General features: G+C 27.5%; 2 protein-coding genes across 2 annotated transcripts; both read right to left on the bottom strand.

The window, feature by feature from the left end:
• Nucleotides 1-27: 27 nt before the first annotated feature.
• LOC114125134 (uncharacterized) lies at nt 28-3,684 on the bottom strand. Its single transcript, XM_027988649.2, has 3 exons — nt 3,528-3,684; nt 1,712-1,800; nt 28-1,427 (listed from the first exon to the last, which is right to left on the bottom strand). Exons 1-3 carry the CDS (start codon nt 3,546-3,548, stop codon nt 251-253), a joined length of 1,287 nt encoding a protein of 428 aa, XP_027844450.1. The 5' UTR covers nt 3,549-3,684; the 3' UTR covers nt 28-250.
• Nucleotides 3,685-5,780: 2,096 nt separating this feature from the next.
• Nucleotides 5,781-10,393, bottom strand: LOC114125125 (adhesive plaque matrix protein-like). Its single transcript, XM_050202709.1, has 5 exons — nt 10,238-10,393; nt 8,003-8,214; nt 7,062-7,324; nt 6,714-6,985; nt 5,781-6,366 (listed from the first exon to the last, which is right to left on the bottom strand). The coding sequence occupies exons 1-5, from the start codon at nt 10,244-10,246 to the stop codon at nt 6,064-6,066; spliced, it is 1,059 nt and encodes a 352-aa protein (XP_050058666.1). The 5' UTR covers nt 10,247-10,393; the 3' UTR covers nt 5,781-6,063.
• Nucleotides 10,394-23,775: the final 13,382 nt, after the last annotated feature.

Raw genomic sequence — 23,775 nt, 5'->3', positions numbered from 1 at the left:
TATATTATAGTGTTATTGGTACTTACATAGTGTTTGTGAAATCGTCAAGTATTTACCGTTATTGATATAATAGATATCTATAGTATAAATAAATAATAATTTAAAATACATTTAAGAGGTTATTAAATACAAAATTATCATTATTCATGTGTGTTACTAACTCGTTCGTATAAATATAGTATGTATTATATTATATATATATATATGTATATGTATTTTGTCTTGATTATAATACAATGTCTATTAGTCATCACTCGTCAGGATGAAAAGCTGCATATAGACGTGGGAATAATAATTGTTTTAGACGTAAGATAGGTGGCTTGGGTCTTCGGGTGTTTTCTTCGTAAGGTGACTGAGTATTGGGTATGTAATATGCAGGCGGGTTATAAGCTGGTGGATTATACGGTGGTGAGGTTGTAGGCTGTTTGTAAAAATAAAGAACAGTAGAGCCAAGAACGGGCTGAGCTACTAAGTTCAGAGAAGGAACTTCAGTCGGCCCGTATCCAGATATAGGTTTAGGGTCACTTGCTGTTGAATTTTGTTTGGGGGGATAAGATGGTTTTTGAGTCGATACTTCAGGACATTTAGGTTTTGGAGTGGTTACTTCCGGACATTTGGGTTTCGGAGTAGTAACTTCAGGACAGTTAGGTTTTGGTGTTGTAATTTCTGGACACTTTGGTTTTGGAGTGGTAACTTCCGGACAGTTAGGTTTTGGAGTTGTCACTTCTGGACAGTTAGGTTTTGGAGTTGTCACTTCTGGACAATTAGGCTTTGGAGTGGTCACTTCCGGACAGTTAGGCTTTGGAGTGGTAACTTCCGGACAGTTTGGTTTTGGTGTTGTAATTTCTGGACACTTTGGTTTTGGAGTGGTCACTTCAGGACAGTTAGGTTTTGGAGTTGTCACTTCTGGACAGTTAGGTTTTGGAGTTGTCACTTCTGGACAGTTAGGCTTTGGAGTGGTCACTTCCGGACACTTAGGCTTTTCTGTAGTCACATCTTCTGGGCAATTTGATTTTGGTGTCGTCGGCACTACGTAAGCCTCAGGTTTGTCTGAATTGTTTGAATAATTTTGGTCGGTAGAAATATTTTCATTTTCTAATGGTACAGGAATGATCACTATGGTGCTCGTACCGTTACATGGTAGTATTACTTGTGTGTTGTTCGACGAGTCTAATTGATATCCGTCGTTTTCTGGATTATTAATACCAGGTCTCAAGTCATTTAAGTACTCCGGTGGATTGTACACTGAAAAATAGTTCTGTATGCGTTGTATAAAACGTTCGATTGGCGTAGGGAACTTGCCCTTGAATTTATTTGGAGAATTTGGATCCAAGCGTATCAACGTTGGAGGGTTGTCTTGCTTCCCAGTCTTAATGTTTTCCGGCGGAAGAGCTACATAAATTTCTGTATCAACCGATTTTTTTGGTCTGAAAATTAATACAACATTTAATTAATTATTAATTCGATTAAATTAATCATCCCAATTCTTGGACATCGAATTTAGGTTTGAATGTTTGATGCAAGCTCATAAGACCTGATTTACTCTTTTTATAATACGTTAATATAATCCACGTGTATGTCTTAAGTTTATAATTAATTTTTTTCGAAATTTCTAATCAACAAGCCGAAAAAATAGATGTTTTTTCACTCGTAAGATTTATAGTTATATAGTCAGTCAATTATATACACGTGTAATAATAATGACGTTCACCTTGATCTGCCAGGATCGTTTTTGTTGAGTACATTGACGTGGTTTGCGATGCTGGATTGTTCGTAACACACTACCAAAACCACAATAATCTAAAAGTATATGTATAAAAAAAAGTATGTAATTAGTAAACATGATTACCGTTTGTTTAATTGTATTTTATATTTAGTGTTATCAAGATATTATTATAAGAGTTTCTTTGTATTGTAATAATAAAATTTTTATTTGAATATATAAGAAGGTGTTTCACGAAGATTCAATTTATTAAATATGGTGAGAAAATTGTATTTACATTATTACATTACTTAATTTTTTTGTAATATGGTTTAGGGTCAACACACGTTGAGGTAAAAATAGTTATATTATACACAATAATAATACGTTATAAATGCAATACCTATTACATCGGAGTGCATAATATTAGACGTTGTCGTAAAACGGCACAAAAAAAAAATAGATAAATAAATAAAATAAATAAATAATAAACAATTAAAATTTCATTCAAATATAGGTATAAGATTTTAGTAAAATATATAATATATTACATTAATATTTTAGAATATTTTTAATTGGAAATAATTAATAACAAAATGTAAGTATGTAATAAATTATTATTATGCATTTAATGGTACCCTATTAGTTATGAATTTCAATTGATATCTGATAAGCATCATTATTGCAAAAAGAAAATACCAATGTAAAATAGCTATATTATATATTAATTTTTTTTAATAACTATTTATTATATACCAAAATCTCTGTCTAGAAAAAGTAGGATTCCATAAATCAAATAAGATTTACTCATATACCATATTTCGAGGCGTAAACTATAGTTAGTATATTTTATTTTTAAAATATTCTATAAAGATGATTAAATTGATTGAAATGTATGTAGTATTAATTAAAATAAATAAAAAAATATTTTATTTTATTTATTAACTCTTTTGGTAGGTTTTTAAAACATATTATTCATTACATAGTTTTAACAAGTATAATCTGTATAACACCATATACATCTAGAACAATTAGAATATCGAAAATTGCATTTAGAGCATTAATACAGTAGGTATACAATTTGTTTGGGCTTTTGTTTTTGTGAATCTTTGGATATTTACTGTATAAAAAAATAAAGTATAATATACTATTTACATTATTGTACTAATTATTTATTATTTTATGGATATTTTTGTTTTTAAGTAAAGGTTTTAATCAAATACCAATAACTTCAAATGTTAAAAAAATGTGTACAAAATACAATTTAAATGGATACCTAATATCCAATAAAAAATTATGACATATTTAATAATAACATCAGTGATTTATGATTATCATTTTCAATAATAAGTAACGATAAATTTCTAAACATGTTTTATACATATTACAATATACAGATTACAGATACACAAATAAAATATTGCGAAATGTAAAGTTAACAATTATTCATAAATCAATAGGTTTAATAACTCACAATTAGTAATTTATTTTACAATTATTAAGAAATTAAAAATTAAATCGTTAAAACGAAAATGATAAGATGTTTTATTATTCAAAAATATTTAACACATTATTAATAAGAATTTATTACTTGTTTATTAATTTAAAAAAATATAATAATAGACCTATTTTAAATAATGAATTAACAAAGTCTATTGTATTTACAATATACAATAAACAGCATATACAGCATATACAATTGCTGAATTGATACTTTATAATAACATTTTAACATAGGAATTACGTTATTTTAATTGATACTATAATGTAAATTAATTAAATATGTATAATAAAATTTTTTAAATTTGTTTTCATGTTTACTCACCCAAAATTTTGTTGGAACCATGACTATTTATTTTCAAAACACAGTTGTGTCTAGTGCGATTATGTAACGAAGACTGGTATTATTGTGATTCAATCCGGGCTATAAAGTTCCCTTCCATCCTTGTACATAATATCAAAGGTCATCGATCTTTAAAATAAAATTCACGATTAGTCCGTGTGCAGTTTAGGCCTATGCTATAATCTGGTCTAACGTGTTATGCTACACGAAACTGCATACCCATTAATGACATGCACTCAAGTTCAAGATAATAATCAACATATAGCGTACTTCGTCAGCAGAGGTCAGAGTGTCAATTTATAGTACAAAATATCTTTGTCCGACATCCAAATTTGTTGTAAATGAATTATTAAAAACTATAATTGCGAATAATTGTATAGATGATTACTAATTTCCGTTACACAATGTTCTATTCAGATAATATAGTCTTGTGGATAATTTAAACACTATGTAATTATTTGTGGTCAACATAAATAGTTATAATTTTTGTAAGTATGATTTTTAAACTCTGTCAAATTGTTTACATTTTTTAAATCCCATCTTGGTTGTATTTGATAATGCATTATTATGGTTGTTTTATCGATTGTTATTTTTGAAAAAAGCTTATTGACTTAGTAGTCAATTTAATGGCAGGAAAATAAGCTAATTTAGCTATCTTATTACCTGTTATACTATTTTTAACATTTCTCATTCACAAATGTAAAATTAATAGATAAAATAAAACAGAAATTGTTTGTTGCAAAATACAGGAATAACTAAACATGTAAATAAAATAAATTAGAACAATCGGTTATAAGGTTAATAAAAACACAAGTATTGTGATTAAAAATCGAATAAAACAGCTACCTTAACGAACGTCTAACATATCAATAAACTATTATACACAATTTTGATAAAAGTGGACAATATTTGAAGAACACAAATAGAAACTCTCCATAAATCATCCAATAGTTAAAAGTGTAGGATTTGATTGAACAATTTAAGATAATTAAGTTTTTTTTTTTTTTAATATTCAAATACTTACTTGGAAAAATTATTATTACAAAGTATATGCTTTAAATCAGTTGTCTCTAACACGTGGCCCGCGAGCCTTTTCGATGTGGCCCGCAATGAATAATTATTTCTTCAAACATTTTTATTTTTTTTTTTTTTAGATTTAGTGTTAAAATAAGTAAAAAAACAGTGGTTTTACCCGCTAACCTTTGATGTAAATATATATATGACCCGTTTGCAATTTGAGTTTGAGACCACTGCTTTAAATAAATATCGATTGACATATTTTGTTCCTATAATAATTATCATTTTAAATATTTAGATCATTATTGCTATAATTATCTTGATAAATATTATTACAATATTGTAATTATTATTATTATTATCCCATACTAGTTCATGTATAAACAATTAATGTCTTTATATAAATACGTAATTTACGTATAAATATCAATAAAAAAATATAAATATATATTTGAATTATTACTTATTATGTATATTATATTATCATAAAACCAGGCAAGATTTTTGGCATTTTATTTCATTGGCCTTAATTATAAATACAATTAAAATATTTTAATTTTAATATAAAATTATTATCACAAATGTGTTTAGGTGCTAAATGTAAATTAATAATTTTACTATGTTTTGATTTCAGCCACTTTGTAAACTCCCAGTTCAGGAGCATATTTTGCCACATAGGCTGTTGTGAACTTGTGAACTGGTGTTAAGTTAATTGTTGGCGTTACGTCCAGTGATATAGCAGTAGCGCTGGGGCCTGCAATTGCTGTAGCATTTTTCCCTACAATCGCTGTGCCTATAGGTTCAGCTCCGGCTCGGCCGCCGATTCCGGCAAACGCGATACCCTGTGGCTGAGCTACTGCTATTGTTGGACCTATTATATACATACGAGACACATTTTAATTTCAAATTTTTAATTAAAAAGTTTTAAATATAGCTATTATATTATATTGTAATTTATGCATGATATAATAATGTATTACATAATATAGTCATATTATTTTGTTCCTTTCCCGCATTTTCAAATGTTAAATGTTAACAATAGTTAAATATATTTAAACTATGACTTAATCTGTATACGACCCAGAGCAACAGTATGCATTTTTCAGCATATTTTTAAAAACAATGTTGATGTTATTGTATTATGTCATGAATAATTGACATAGTATTATTGCATGAAAAATATAAACTGGTTAAAGGGTTCAAACTATTTAAGCAAAATAAATACATTTTTTTTTATTAATCAATAGTTTTGTATTACACATTGAAAAAAAGTAGTTTTAAAATACAAGGATATTTTCGAAATATTTATTATTTGACAATAAATTTGTATTTTAACTCAGCTTCTATATCATAATAATAGTATTATGTGCATCGAACTTGCTCACGTTACTACCATATGTATATTGATTTTAAATAACATTAATTATATAAAATAAAATTATAAAATTATAAATGAATTGGAATATTGTATAAAATAATTCAGTCGGGTAAAAGCTCCAAATTAGTTCGAACCTGTGGCTACTTTAGATTGTGGTTGCTGTTGGCCTTCAGAATTGACTTGGAGTCCGGTTACATTAGAATCTACAACAACAGAAGATTCGTCTTTCTGAGGTTGTTGTTCATATTGTTGTTGGAATGATTCCGCTTGTTGTTGGAACGGTTGATCTTGTTGTTGATGTTGGAATTGTCCTAGTTGGTATTGTCCCTGGAAGTTTTGTTTTTGGGACTGCAAGTATTTCTGGTAAGCTTGTGCTGCGGTACCTTGGTTAGATTGTGGGACCTGGTAGTATTTTTGATCAGCAAACTGTTAAAATTAAAATAAATTTTCAATAAAAGTTACATATCTAATAAATATATTGTATAATAGGTAATAAATGATAGTATAATTTTTAGACAGACAGTAAATTTTAAAAAGACATTTCAGTACTTATTTGAGCCTTTGTAAAAACTGAATTTATTGGTTTAGACGTATTAATGTTAAATTTATAAAAACATAATTAGATATACATCCATAGCATAAAGTTATGTACTATAATTTATTAATTGTTTTATTATTATTTACCGTTTTTATCTAAGAGCATAATTAAAGATACATTTGTGCATAGTAAGTAATGCCTTGTGCATTTTTTAACAATAATTATATTTAATTACCGGTTGTGGCTGTTGGAATACAGATTGGAGTTGACTTCTGGGAAAAAGAAAACTTGAAACTGCGCCATTATTCGCTGCATTCAATTTAACTGGATCATAGACAGCTTGTTGATAAGGTGCTTGTCCATAGAATTGGGGTTGAGCGAAGTATGGTAAAGGATATGCTGCGAATTGTTTAGAAGGTGATTGAGAAGGTTGTTCGTCACTAGCAGGTTGTTCTGTTTTGGATCCTTCAGCTGGTTTGTCACCTTTTCCTGAATTTGTGTTTTCGGCTATAAATGAAAAAAATACATGCATATAAATATATTATTTCGTATTTTATTTACTTTTTATATTTTATTGACGTACCTGAAGATTCAGAGGTTGCAGCAGCAGTAGCAGTAGACGCGCCGCTTTCTGCTTCCGTAGGTGATTGAGCTCCAGACGTCACATAAGGGAAGTTTGGTACATAGCTCCAAAAACTGTTTGACAAGTATTCTCCCCAACCAGGTTGAGCTCCAGCGGGCTGGGTTCCATCATTTTGAACGTAAGCATATGGGTACTGCTGAGCTTGAGAATAGGCTGGGTAAGGAGCGTATCCATAATAATAAGGATTGTAGGCAGGACTAGCTCTAAAAATGGCAAGAAAAACATTTTATTATAAAAAGAAAAATGTATCACTTCAGCTATAATCTTTTATTATTATAATAAGTCTAACTATTATGTTTTAATGTTTTATTATTATTATTTTTAGGTTCAAAACTTTAAATTTATAATCAAGTGGAAATACCTCCGTTGGAAGGCCTTTTCCCTCTGTCTCTTCTGTCTGTTTTTTTTTTTTTTGTATACTTATTATCACTTAAGCTTATTGTTCAGAATTGTACAGATGACGTAATATAAAAATTTAGTTGAAAAAAAAAAATTATAAAAAGAAAATATTTTAATTTAATTTATTTAATTTGACTTTTTTATAAATTTCTATATTTATCATAAAAATTCAAGAATATTATTTTTATCTTTTTGATGTTTGAAAACGTCTATTTTTTATATGTAATATTACTTCACAATTTATTTACATTTATATGTAATATATTAAATTAATTGATACCTAGTGAGTATTGTAATTAATAGGTATTTATACAAAATAATAATGCTACAGGATATAATTATTAAGTACCTACATTCAAAATACAAAATACAGTGTTCTTTTTATTTAAATTTGGGTATTAAATAAAATATAATTATATAAATTGTACATAAATAATACATCATGCTTTTATTTTATTCGTATTGTAAAATATTACACTTACGGTACAAAGACTTGTCTATAGCTTCCGGGAGTTGGATATGAAGCGGCAGCTACATAGGCGGGTTGCACGCTGTATTTCGGTTGCGCAGAGTAAACTTGGGGGTATACTTGTGGATATACTGCTGGATACGGTTGGGGATAGTATGGCACAGCCTGATTTTGTGAGATCTTGCACTGAACACTGACTGCCAATAGGCAAGATAGAGTAATAAACTGTAAAATATTAATAAATTAATCATAAAGCATCGTGAATAGTTTACGTAGTTACTAGTTATATAACATAATACATCCATTATAACAACCTAACTATTTTATTTTATAACGTTTAACTATGTTAAAAATATATTTGAGAGACAATAAGGGTACCTATAAAATTGCTTATCATTATATTGTAATATATTAAAATATATATTTTTGTTTAGTCGACTATAAACAAACTATATAATATTTCAGAAGTATCAGCAATGTTTCGTATATTGTATATATCTATATATTATACCGACATAGAACATTAAATTCATGTCAAGTTAATTTTTAGTTATTGCGTATTAAGTGACTTATAATTAACGTATATTTATAACGATATCATTAGCTTCTACTACCTATTGGTATCTGATACCTTTAGTATAATTACAAAGAACTTAGTTAGGCAAGACTTTAATTACATGTGGAATACTCTACTTGGCATCCTAGATTCCCTTCACTTCTTTCGTGCCGGACACGGTGACAAACAATGTATCGAATAGAAAACAAATCTTTTTAACAATACCTATATCGAACTATAATTTTGTCAAAGCAAGATTAGCTATGTAGAAATTATTTCGAAACATGTAGCAACTACGTTAATTAATATAACTATTTTGAGTCATAACCTATCATAATAATGCGCTTGTTCGCAAAATGTTCCACTACAATAAGAATGACATAATGTATTGATGAGTTATGAAAAATATTTTTAAACTGGAGCATAGTTCAAATTAATGTATTTATGATATCAAAATATTTTTATCTATTCATATACATATAGGATTCTAAAAGTAAAATTTATTATATTAATAGTGAACTATAAAAATATAATAGGTATTTGTATAGGATACAGTAAACAACACTTTTTTTTAGTACATAAATAATACAATATATGAATTTTATTTTAAAAATTATTAATTTTAACGAGAAAACTCGAAAAATGAATACGAATTTATATTTGTTTTTATAAGATTACAAATATTTATCACATTAAAGTATGACTTATATTTATTTTAAGTCTTATAATAATATAATATGAGTAATTTAATTATGGTATTACTCATAGAACCTATCATTATATACAAATAAATAAATAACGAATAATGACACGAAGAACTACTGCACTAGTATATTTGCACAGAATCGTAGTTCGTTGATCTGACAAAATGAAACGAGTTTTTTTTCTAACACAACTAAATGGCAAATTAATGGATGGTCATGATTATTATACAAGTTGGGCGTAAATTATATTATACTAATACCTACCTATTATACGCATTAATCTTGAGCTGATTAAGATTTCGAGGTTAAGAAAGGTTATTGCCACTATGCTCCCAATTAAAGCTAGGCAATATATCGTCTACCATTAGACAACATTTTGCGAATTTTAAGATTTGAATTAAATTTACTTAATGAATATTTGACCTAGGTACCTAAATACTAATTTTCTTAATAAAACGTTTAATGATGTAAAATTATATTCTAAAAAAAATGTATTACTATCATTTCAATGTACTTAGTATACCTACTTATTATAATATAGGTATACCTATATATTATTATTCTACGCATATTAAAAAAAAAAAAAAAAATGAATACAATGTATTATTAAAAAGGTTTAATGATTATAGTTGCTATAGTTAGATTAATTTGATGTTAACACTTTTAATTGTTTGCAAGTTCTTAGATAAAATAGGTAAAATCTAAGTTTAAAAAGACAGATAGTAAATTAATGTATCGGAATAAAGCATTTTATATTTATTTTAAACTTATTATTCTTTTATGAACCATAATACATTAAATAAATAGTTTGAATTTAATTTTAATATTACGAATATTATTAAGTATTGAATGGCCAAAAGTTACAAGTAAAAAATACCATAATTTTATTGATATCACATTCAATTGTATTTAAGAATTTAATTATTTTAACAATAGTTATATTTTTTATAAGTACGTAAAACACCAAAATGACCACAATAATGCTTACCTTGAACATGATTGCAGACTTGAGAAGACCAGTTCAGTGAAGTGTACGAGGAACGTCTACATGCAAGGCTTATAAAGGAGTTCGACTCCCTACCATCGGACTGAGGTAATTGCCCAACGATTCGCTCCGGTAAAACCAAGCTAAGGACTTATGGTAGGTATGGAAAAAAACAAAAAAATTATAGATTCTTGACATGATCTCCATCAAAGTGTAAAAATCGACAACTGTTTGAATTATACATACATATATATAGGTATATATATATTTTATATACATATAATTATTTATAAATATATTACTAAAACCCGATTGTAATAACAAACAACATTATTTTAATATAATAAAATTGTTATATAGTTTCAACTAGTTCGTCGAATACAATTTATTAATCATATTTTGTTAATCAATCATATTAAAGTTACAATTAAAATCATTTATCATTAAACATTTTATATTTTAAGACATTTTAATATCGAATGTAGCATTCGTGTATTTTACGTAGGTATATTTAACAAATTATAAACCTAACGTTGATTATCACTGTTACACTTGACATTAGTTGAAATGTATAATATGAAATATTCACATAATTAATGCTTAATAAATATAAATAAATTTTTAAAAATGTTACAATTAATCGTGCATTATTATTTTATATCGGTTAAAAGCATATATAATATATAGGTACATTTTAGTAATAAATTAAATAATCACTGAATAAATATAAATATGACAAAAAATGTTAATCAATTACGATATGAACGGTAATATATTTTTTTACAAGTATTTCAACAGTTATAGAAATTGATCCATCCATTAAGAGATTAATTGTTATGTGATCCACAATGATGGATATTATGCTATAAAACTTTCTAAATTATAATTTAAGTATCTTATTATTCTTATTAATTGTTGTCAAGTACTATCCAATTAATTACACACAAGCTTCAGTTAAATAAAATATAGAACAAAGTGTATACATATTAACTACGTTATATAAATACGACTGGCACACGAAAGTGTCATTAAGCAATTGTCATGTGCCTATAACTATTGATACAATACAATTTTAATAAGCATCTATAAGATAAAGCTATACGCATACCCTTATGCAAATTAGAAGAAAAAGTGTTATACATTGCAATATAGTTATTAGCACTTATTAGTTGTCATAATATGTCGGCTGAATTAAAATATTTAAATTAACAATGTAATATTTGACATGATATGATATAACTTTTACATTATATCTCTTATTGTTTAGTTTAAGGATTACAAATTTAAAAATCAGTTTGAATCCAAATCGACAATATATTTCTACATCAAATTAGAAAAAAACTATAATAATACAAAATTTAAATTGATACAATATTTTTTTTTTAAAATATCGGTTTAAAAACTATTTCCGATGTAAATAAATTTTTACGTTTGTTTAGAATGAAATTCATTAAGTACCTACTATTATACTGTTTATAACATAACATAATATTTTTTTTACAGTCTAAAAAATTAATTTTTTTAATATGTATTTAATTCTTTATATACTTTTTTGTACTTTTTATGTAGGAACTAGGTATTAAAGTGCGTTAGTTTACTAATTCTTATCATTATACTTTAAGCCACACTTTTTGAAAAATGTTAATGACAACTAATAATTAACTACAAAGTACGAAGATTCAATGCTTTTTTCGTTATATAAATTAATAATGACGATTAAGTTATTAATAATATTATTAAATTAAATTTATAATACTATACACATATTAATACTTACTAATTACTGCCTAATATTAATTGTTATATAGAGGATATTTAATTCGTATCAAATCATTAGATTAGGTTCACAAGAAGAAGAGTTTTATAATTGGTTTTTGATAATTGTGAGTTCTAATAAATGCTTTTATTTTTAAATTGTTTTCTTATAAGACCTACAATTTATGAACATATATTTCACATATTATTATATATAATGACCAATTTTTTTTTTTTTTTAATATAAATTATTTATTTTATAATTTATAAGCACAGTTATTTGTGTATTGTATAGCATAAACATTACGCAGAGTAATATTTGACAAAATTAATAATAGATTTTAATTGAAGAAACAATTGAAACAGACAATTAAAAATTAAGTAGGTACCTATGTAACAAAAAAAAAAACCGTTTGATGACATGATTATTGGTTCTTAAAGGTACGGATATTCTCACGGTACCTATAATATTATTATGATGTTGACATTCATCCAATATGTAATATGTATACAACATATACAACACAATAATCGGATTTATATTTAATGGGTTTAAGGGGACGTAGACATGTTTAAACGTTGCACGAGTTTAAAACATTGTGGCGACTAAGAACATTGAATAAAAATATTACCCGTACCGCAAAGTTATTTACTTGATATTTGCGCGTAGGCTCGCTTTACATGCACTTCCAAAGAACCGGTCTAATAAACGATAAATTAACCTAACCGAACGAGTATTCATATCTATACGAAAAAAATAATAATAATAAATTATATATAAAAAAAAAAAAAACGTTAACTTTGGGACGTTGACCCTGACCAAGAACTTCAAATGGTATCGTATTCCAAAATCACTCGACCCTCCTATGGATAGACTCATGCTGGATAAATATCGCATTGTAATTTATTATATGGTTTTTATTTCTTTCTCCCACACACACACATTAGGAAATGCAGATCTCATAACATATTATGGAAGTTATGATATTACCTACGAGAAATAAGTAATCGACTTATAGTCATCTTCTTAAATATTTTCTACTGTCACCCGCCAAGGACAAAGTCCAACAGATTTCCATTACAATATTCTTAGTAGTTTTTCGTCTTTTATACGATTTAAAGCGCATAATAATATTGATAAAAAAATTTAAAGTAGGTACTTAAAAATATTCTTTTTAAGTTAAAATATTTCGTCATAAAAATGGGCTAAGGTTTATAATCACTTATCATTATCCTATGAATTCAAGTATACTATTATACTATAATATACATTGAGTATATTCAATGATTTATCATAGGTTAGGTTAGGTTAAATAATTAAATCAGTTCATCTTTTATAATAATTAAAGCTCGATTTATCGAGAATAAAATATGAAATTGAAAAACCGGATTTTTTTTCTAAATTCATTATTTTTAATTTTTGGTTCAACAATTAAAAATCGTTTTTCATTTAATCACAAAAATGTGAAATAACTCGTATTATGAAATATTAAATATAATAATATAAATTTATATGTTTGTAGAGATAACAAACTTTATTCATAATTTATTCCAGTATGTAAATAATGAAATTGAATCAATATATACAATTATTATAAAAAAAGTACTATTTTCTTTATTGAAAAATGAGTGCTTACTATTTAATAAACATTTCAAATAATTGAAATAACAAAATAACTATATACTTTTAAATACCTAACTAATTTATAATATATAATATAATATACTGTTATAAAAATTTATTAGTTCTTGATTTTGAACACCCTGAAAATGTAATATGCACCGACACACGTATTCTAAGAGCAAAAGTATACATATAATTTATTTTTATTATTTTTAAATTTGCATGTTTTTACATAGATAATTTTATTATAATGAGTTTATTTTAAATGTATTTTAAACCATATAAAATATTAATGTGATTATCATTAAACAGCTATAAGATTAAAATATAAAATACATTTCATTATATTTGATTTACTATATTATTATGCTTTTAATCATATTATTATTAGGTTATTTGAATCCGTAAACAAATATTTACTAAAATCACCAAAAGTATGCAAATAAACAATTTTAAACTTAGTAATTATGTTTTAAATATAATAAAAGTAAAAAAAAATTCTAATATTCAAGCCTAAAAATGTTTGAGATTTTATTCGCAGTGAAAAAATTAGATTTTATCTAGCGATAATATAATGAACTAAAATAATAATGAAAAAAAATGTGATTGTAACAAAATTTAAGTCCTTTTTATAATTGAGTAATCATTGTAATATATTCAAAACGATCGTTTTTAAATATTTTTTAAACTTATTTTTGGTATTGATTAAGATAATAAAACGCTGTAGAACTGATCATATACCTGTCAAACGCTAATACTAAGTATTTTCTGATGTCGGTACGGATTGTTCGTGTAGTATCTAAATGTATAATATGAGTTATATTCGAACCATTTAATATATTATAATATCGCCACAATAGACATTCATCATAGGCACGATAAAAATCTTGAAGCAAAGACATTTTTTTTTTTTTTTTTACTGTCAGACGAGACCAGATTTCATTAATTTAATGGCCCGACGACTGCAGGATTATAATTTTTTGATGCGGTTTTCTCGTTAACGCATCTGCCATCTGGTAGCCACAAACTGTACAATCACATCAATAAACCAGACTTGACGTCGGTTATCGTTTAACAGGACATATCCGGTGAGTTCCACAATTCACCGAAACACTTTACAGATACTAAATAGGGGCTGATTTTTAAAACGAGGGGTAAATTATTACACAACCATTTTCAAATTTCGTTATTAATTCTCAAAATATTCCCTTTAAAGTTGCACACACATACAACAATGGTGTGGTATACATGTTTTGCATTATGCAACTAGCATAAATTCGAAAGGTCTTCGACCTGAATCCCATCGCGGTAGGGCGTACTGAACAATCTGGTTTATTTGACGTATGAACATGCCATGTTTGTTCCAACTTTTTTTTTTGCATACGGCCTTACGTTTTATTCTGGCCACTTATAGACGCGGCATATATGTTATATGGGTGAGCCAAGCCAAGCTTTATCGATGCCAAACGACCTACACAGCCTTTTTTAAATTGACACACGTCGATTGTTTCCCACCCGGACAAAAACAAAACAACTTCAGGACGCACTTTGATTAAATAAACGTGAAAATTAGAGAAAATATTATACATTGCAGTCTGTAGGCAATAATGCAGTATAATATTATCGCTTGATTCATTCAGCAGGTCAATATAATATATTATAAATGTAAACAAATGATATTGTAAGGTCAATTGTGTGCGTGATTGATTTTTACAGTAAACTAGACACTAGTAAATCCAATTCACACCTTCACGCATATGAAGGTAGTCAGCTGCATGGACAACTGAGATCGTTCTTGGTGTAATGAGTTCAAAAAAATTAAAATATTTATGTTAAAAACATTGGTCTATACTTATTTTGAATTATTATTAAAAATATAAATTCTTTATTGAAAATAATATGCCATTATGTTTTAGTTTATAAATGTAGTGGTAGTGTTGATGTGTACACTTTCCGTATGTTCCTTATTGTATCTACTCTAAAGTCGTGTGTTTCCGTTAAAATACGTACGTCCGCGGGAAGCAAAATAAATCAAAAAAGTTAAACTGGTTACAATCGTAAAAAAAAAACTAGTATATTTTGTTTACGATTACTCAAAACACATTAGGCGATAATTACCTTTTAAGAAACGTCATTAGAAGACAAAATAGTAAGTATAAATTATAAAGTATCTACTTTTTTTACTTTGGAGTTCAGGGTTGTTAAAAGAAAATATACTATAATGGTTCTTTTGTATTATCTATTATAAGCAACGTATATTACTTATTGTATATGTATAGTGTACATATTATACATCCATTAGATATCTTAAACCAGTTTGTTTAAGTGCAAATTTGAATATTCTTGGTATATTGCATATGTGTACTATTGTAATAACCGTTGGCGATCCAAAATAATTACTATTATTATACAGATCTTATAAATATTATATTATATTAAAATGATTCAAACAAATTAATTTACTCATAAATAATTGCCCAACCCTACGAATTCCTCTTTGATGATCTGATTCATTTTTAAATATTAATAACAGATATTATTAGTATAGATTTCCGCTGAGATGTGTATTAAATTAAAATAATATTTTGTTAAACATTTTTGCGTTATTTAACACATTTGTTGGCAAAATGTTTAGAATCCAATCTTATAAGTATTCACTGTTGTCATATCTCTTGGTTTCGTCGTAGGTACGTCGTTTAATACATTATAATATTATTACCACTATTATGAGATAGCATTGTGTATATTATAAGATATACTTTATATATATTTTATAAGATGATTCAATGAGTATACTCAATCCTTTTTTTTTACAGTAAAAATATGCTATTGGAGCGTTTAAATATTATATTCATTATAAATTAATGAATTATTTAATGAATGATTTTTCTGAAAATTTTGAAAATTTTTTTAAGTATTATTAATCTTAGTATAAACATTTTAATACCTTAAAAAAACTACTCGTATAAATTTTGAATTAGGCACCAAAAGATTTTTTTTAAATATCCACTTAATAAATAATAATTTACTGTACAAAGGAAAGTTCTTATTTGTCCAACAAAAGTTGGTATCACCATATTTTTCCAGTAATACAACAAATCTTAAGAACTTGAAAATATGATTATAAAATTATAATATTAATTATTATTTATAATTATAAAATATACATTAAAGTATTTTTAAAAATTTTAATAAATTTATTTTTGAACAGAAATATGAGAGTGAGCATGCTTGATGAATATAAAATATATATTTTTTTAGTCAAAGTAAATCGCTTTATTAGAGTTCTATTCAAATTTTTATTTTTTTATTTTTTAATAACCATGAATGACTGTGCTTCTTAAATAATCTGAAAAATGTATCTAACTATCATACGTAGTAGTGTTGAATACTCCGTAGATTTTATAATAAGGTATAATGTAACATAATATAATACAATTAAATATATAACACTCACCCACGTACAATTACTGTGTATTCACATGATATTTATTAATATTTTATTTATAAGCATATTTCATACTTTGTTACATTTGTTCATCACATGTATTTTACATATATTATTTATATTCATGAAACGCAGTAAAATTTCATATGAGTTTCTATTTTAATATTAAGTATATTATGTATTAGGTATAATACCAAAAAGGACTCATGACTTTATAATTTTAGATTCATAGATAAAAAGATTGTTTTTTGTATTTTGTTGTTCACGCCGATTTTAAGTAAAATAAATTGGTACCTACTCAAAAATATTAATATAACACTAAACTTCAGTATACCAGGTAGATGGTAATAAGTACTTATAATTTTTTTTTTTTTGTAGTTTCCTATGTAATCAAAAATGAAGTTTGAAAAAAAATAATAGGTGCATAATAACTACAATAACATATGTTTTATAACTATGATACCACTCGAGGAAGATTATGATGTGTTATTTTTACTTTAAATCTGATAAACATAAACAACACACAACAAAAATTACTTAATCCTGCGTCAAAAAGAATGAAATGAGTCTCGCTCGGCTTGTTTTTTTTTGTATCAATCCAAAGGTGTGTTACATTTGGAACCTACTTTTCCTGTTCGAGTTCATTGTATGAACAAATGAAACCAACACGATCCACTCGTGAATAGTATTGTTAAGTTTCGAGCGTTTATATACTAAATATCAGTCAAATAATTCAACTAAAAAACTAAATAAAATTTAAAAAATAATAACAGTGATTTCAGTATTTCAGTTTCACCTATAACCTAACCTAATAATTTAACCTTTCCTTGTAGTGTCGACAATTGAAATAATAATCGACGTGACTCTATTTTTCTGTTCAAAAACCTAATACACATCATGATCGTATATTGTCACTACGCATTATAAATACTTGGATTACCTATAGCACTATATCTTAAGTATATATAAATTATTACACAAGTTTCACTATTGTTTTCTTATTTACAAGAATTTTATATTTTATACAATGAATATGGTATTTTATGAAGTAACGTTACCGCGTCAGTATTTTATAATAATGCGTTTAAATAACCACTCAAATTATAAAATGACGTAAATGGTTGCATACATAAATCATATTAATAATAGTTATGTTAGTTTTACCTTAATTCAAAGTAATCATTTAGTTTTGGATAAAGATTTTTTTTTATATGCATGTTGAGAAAATTTAGTAACATATTTATTTTTAGAAAAATACCTATAACATAAATATGTTAATATACCTCACGGCATTTGGTTGAATCGATAAATTATTTTCTTATTAATTATCTACTAATAAGCTTCAATTAATACAATTTATTGTAGATATTTTGAAGTTTATAGATATTAATCAAAATAATAAAACAAGTTAAAAATCTTAAATCAATCATTTTTATAGTTAATTTATGTAAATATTTTAAAAGTTTAATTAATAACATTTTTAAATGTTCTAAAGAAAAGTGGTGGAAGAATACCTTTGTTATTTAACTGTATAAAAGTGGAAAATTTTATGTAAATAAACAGAAATATTCATTTTATTTATAACAAATATCGTGAAATTTATAAAATGAATTTAATTTATAAGTTTTTACTGTTTAATCGCCCTATTGTCACCTACATAAAAACATAAATAGGCGTAGTAAATTTTTTCACTAAAAAAACACAAAAGAAATAATATTTTCTTACAAGTATTAGGTATCATTAGGTACTAGTTCGTTTCAGTATACCAGGCAGCTACAATATAGTTAATAATGAATAATGTTTAAATTTATTTATTGATGTGGAATTTCGATTTTAACGGAGGAAATAAAAACAACAGACATATTTATTAACCGTACACGTTATGTATTATAATTATTGTAATGCACGCATAATATAAACGTAAAAATAATATTATATCAAATGGTTTACACATTAATCATTTTCGTGCCAACCTATGGCGTAACCATTGGCCGGAGTAGGATAGGAATGGTGATACGTCGCTGACCGTCGATCGTATTATAAATTGATGAGTACATTTTTTTCTGTCGAGTATATGAATATATTGTTTGCCTAAAAAACATAAATACATCGCTCCAGTGGTCACAATATTGTATAATATTACAATTACCTACTCCTGTATCTAAGCGTGTATATAATACTATTATATTATACTGCATTGCGGGGGTCATCCACCCACACCAAAACGGAAAAGAAAAAAATTATTGATATCAAAAAAAAAAAAAAAAAAATCACTTTGTATAAATAAAATTATGAAATAATAAATAAAAGTTGACGCGTTAAATATAGTAATGAATATCGAATGGCAAGGACTATGATATCGTATTAATATTATTATACATTATTAGGGCTAGGATTTTTATGCATTAAAATATGTTTTTCCTTTACTGATTGTCAGTTTTATTTATGATTTGACTCATACTAAACTGAATAGGTGGATATTTTTCTAGAATTATCTAGTGGCGTTTGCAAAACTGTTTGTAAAATACTTTATTGTATCATTTGCGTTCGACCTTTGTTTGAAACTATTTAACAATTGATAGAATTTTGAACGTTTTTAAAGTAAAATGCGTATTTTTTCATAATATTGTATTGCTTATAAATCCTAGCCCTATACATTAAGTTATAATCGTCGTATATAATATTAATAATATCCGTCGCGCGCTGACTGACTAGTCCGTCAGTTGACGTTTTGAGCGTACACAGGTCTGAGTATGAATCCCCAAGCGTGTGACTCAGGTATCTTGTACAACGGGTATGTGGGCCACACCTGCGGTACGGCAGTGTCGTCGACGGTCCTGCTTGCGACAGGTCCGCGTGGGCCGGCCGACCTCCTGGTCTTGACTGCCGCCTTGGTCGGTTGCGGTGTGGCGGCAACGGCTGCGGCCGCGGCCTTCTGCCTGTTCTTGCCTCCGCTGCTGGCCACGCCGACCAGCGCTTCGGCGCCAGGTATGCCGGCGATGGCCGTGGCCACGGGTTTAGCCAGCGCCAGGCCACCGGGTCCGACCACTGCTGTGGCCACGGGCTTGGAGGACGCCACGCCACCGGTGCCGGCGATCGCCAGGCCCACGGGCTTGGCCTCGGCCACTGACGCGTTGTCTGGAGGCAGGTTGACGCTCACCGACTCATTGGGCGGCTCAGCGGGTGACGGGTCAGCTCCGGTCTCCTCTTCCTGTCCCACGTCCTCGTCGTCATCCTTGGGCCCGTCCGCTAACTGCGGTGGCTTATGGTCTTCCACCGTGGTCTTGCCCGAAGGATGAATCACCAGGAACTTGCCCTTGCCGCTACCGTAAAACGGCACGGCCTGAACCGCATCTTCTACGTTGTCCGCGAATCCTCGGTGTTGGGCTCGCGACAGACTGCGAACAGATAAAGATAAATTAAAATAAAATAAATATAATAATATTCTGTTCGGATTCGTGGTTGTTGGTGTTGTTGTGATGGTTGGCTGATATTGGTACGAACATCAAGTCAAGCAAACGTTAAGTATAATATTATTATCATGGATTACATTGCGATCATTTTTACAAATTTTACAAATATTGGTTTTGCTGGTTACGTCGTTTATAATTAAAAAAAAATATTATAAATGTATGATAATTCTTACACCAAGCTTAAATTGATAATTAAAAAATTGATTTTGTTTGCGATGAATCTTTTTTTCATTAATTTTTCAACTTTTTGTTTCCTGACTTTTCAAATTAATATATATTCTGTTTGTATGTTTTTGTTTTAAATGACGTAGAGCACAATTTATTATTTATTAATTCGGCATCAAAAAGTATAAAATCGTGATTTATGTTCCAGCCCTTAAGTCGTAAAGTCATATAAATTATATTTATGCTTATATTGAATATCTTATAACTGAAGACAGAAGAAGACTTTGGTAATAATAATTTAAGTGAGCTGTATAAGTATAGTAATAAAATGCGGATGAGTAGGATAATTCAGTGACGATGCACTCGTACAGCAGCTTAACTCTCAACATTTTAGCACCTATATGGTTTTTTATGATTATTAGTCTCTCATTTCGTCTGACGTGTAAATATTACAATGTCCTAATATAGCTGCGGATAGGACTGTATGTGCACTGTATGTATATAACAGTATTGTAGGTAAACAGCGCTTCAAGTGCGTCTATTCAACAATTTATACACCATCAATGGCGGGTCTATTGTGTTAAAATAATAATATTTTCACTGCATTCCTACGCGATTAAAAATATTTGTGTGTGCGTTTTTTGCTTCTATGAGGATATTATATATAAAAAAAAAAACACGTGGCTTGTAAGATTTACTTTGACGATTTCGTACACCTATCTACCGAGTACCGACTAATCAGTGAGTGGCAGTGACCGTGTCGTGTTATTACCGTGTATGGTGTATACTCGGTAAAATAATACCTAAAACTAGTACCTCAACCGATTAATGCGATAATTATTGTTGTCGTTGATCTCTGGTTCGTGTATTTTAATGTTATGCGATATGGCCATTTGCCCGGAGTGATCGCTTAGATTTGGTAAAATTAAATTAGCGCGTACCTACCTAATATTATGTGCATAAATAGCTAGGTGTAGTCGTTTGTGATATTCGTCCGTATGGTTCCTCTGCAGGCGGCAAAATTACATTAATTCAAATCGCGTGTTTCACCGACCCGTGTATACAGGAGAAGAGGGTAATCAAATAACTGTTCTTCGACTGTATAATAATAATATATTAAAGGCACGGTTCAGCGAAATGGGCCAACGTAGTTTTGGCGACCGGTCAAAACGCGTCTGCAGGTAGCCTCCTAGACGTGGATGTTCGTGACGATGTGATGACGTTCTACATTTTAGGTCACACCGCTATGATATTATAATATAGTAGATGGCAAATTAGTATAATGATAATATTATTGTCTTTATGTATTATTATAATACTATAATGTTCAAAGTGCGGAATGCGTTGTAGTGTGTAGACAGATTTACACATTAATATTTTCGTTGTAGTCATCGGCGTAATATATACTAAGTGATTCAACAAGTATGCTTACCCCAAATATTTCCTTTCTATATTATACAATTGCCCGAGTAGGTCTATAGTGAAATATACTAGACTAGAATATATTACATCTATTTTATCCTTTATGTAAAAAAAAATTTAAACTATAATATACAAAGACTATTATTCTAAGTAAAAAAAAGTTTAATGATCCAAAAACTACTTATTTTAAATTTGATTTAAAAACACTAACATTTTCAAAAAAATCATGTGCTAAACAATTTATGAGAAAAGAGACATTATTTAATTTGAAAATAAAAGTTTATATTGCCATAGTGTCTACTATATTAAACCTATCTCTTATTCTTGCATTCATCGAATACCTGACAAGCCAAATCTGACAATCAAATAAGGGTAAGTTAATTTAGTATATAATAAAATCCTTATATGCATACATGCATAATCATTTGTGTATATATAAGAGGGTAGTAATCCAGACCGTATGCACAATATATATAAATGGTAAATCTTAAATATAAGTGAAAAGAAGGTAAATACGTGTATATTACCAGAGCTTGTCTATTTCGCTTTACTACAATATTATTTAATGAAATTTCAAAATTTGTGCCTTCACATTGATTTACTTTTGAAAATTATTATTTTAAATATCGGTAATTTAATTTGTGGGTATACTATTATACTCTCACATTGTTCAGTTACAAATAATTACAACTTATTAAGTTATTTTATTATTTTGTGTTATTGTTATAATATAAAATAATATCATTATATACTTAATATTATCACGAAAAGTGTATTCTCAATCTTTATAAATTATTATACACTTTTAAGTTTGAAATAGGTTTTTGATTGACAATCCATTTTCTAATCTAAATATATTACATAACGTGGAGCGCTTTTAAAACCTTCTTTATGTCCACTGGTTTATTAACGTCGAAAGATTATAAAATATTTTAAAAATAATATACTACATAACCATTAACCATAAATAAAACTATATATTTATATAATTATATAACGTATAGATATCTAGTTTTTATAGTAACCTAATCGTGCCTACTATAATAACTAAGGCACAAGACACGTGTGTAAGACGGGTTACTATATTATAGTGTACATGGTAATATGGTATTAAATAATGCAAAGTATGTAATGCAATGCAATTGTAATGTTTGTTGTGTTGCAGATACCTTGAATTGTAAGGATCATACAGTAGTTATCTACAATTATTATTTAATAACGGTATAATATTGTCGTGGTCTTTAATGTCGCATTGCACTTAACATTGTAATAAATTATCTGCATTTATGCAAATTTTTAAATTCCACAAGTAAAAATTATTTTGTTAATTTAAGTTAGTATGTGGCTTTTTCACTTATTCTATACTACAGATAATATTCGTTTTGCCGTTGCCATCCTCGATTAATTGCTTCCTTATATCTTATATTCTTATTTATATAAAATATGCAATTGTTTTATCAATTTTTTGAATATAAACTATTAATATTACCACTAGATTAGTAGTTAGGTCGGTTCAGTTTTACTGCATATCATGGAATTTTGTATTATTTTTGTACAAAAATCAAAAAAAAATCAACTATGCAGAAAATATTTTAATACAATAGAAAATACCAATAGAAAAATACAATTTTCGCGGTATACTGAACTCTACGAA

The sequence above is a fragment of the Aphis gossypii genome, chromosome 3, assembly GCF_020184175.1.
Source record: "Aphis gossypii isolate Hap1 chromosome 3, ASM2018417v2, whole genome shotgun sequence".
Taxonomy (NCBI): Eukaryota; Metazoa; Arthropoda; class Insecta; order Hemiptera; family Aphididae; genus Aphis; species Aphis gossypii.
The sequence above is the reverse complement of the archived record's forward strand: the minus strand, read 5'-3'. Positions and strand labels throughout refer to the sequence as shown.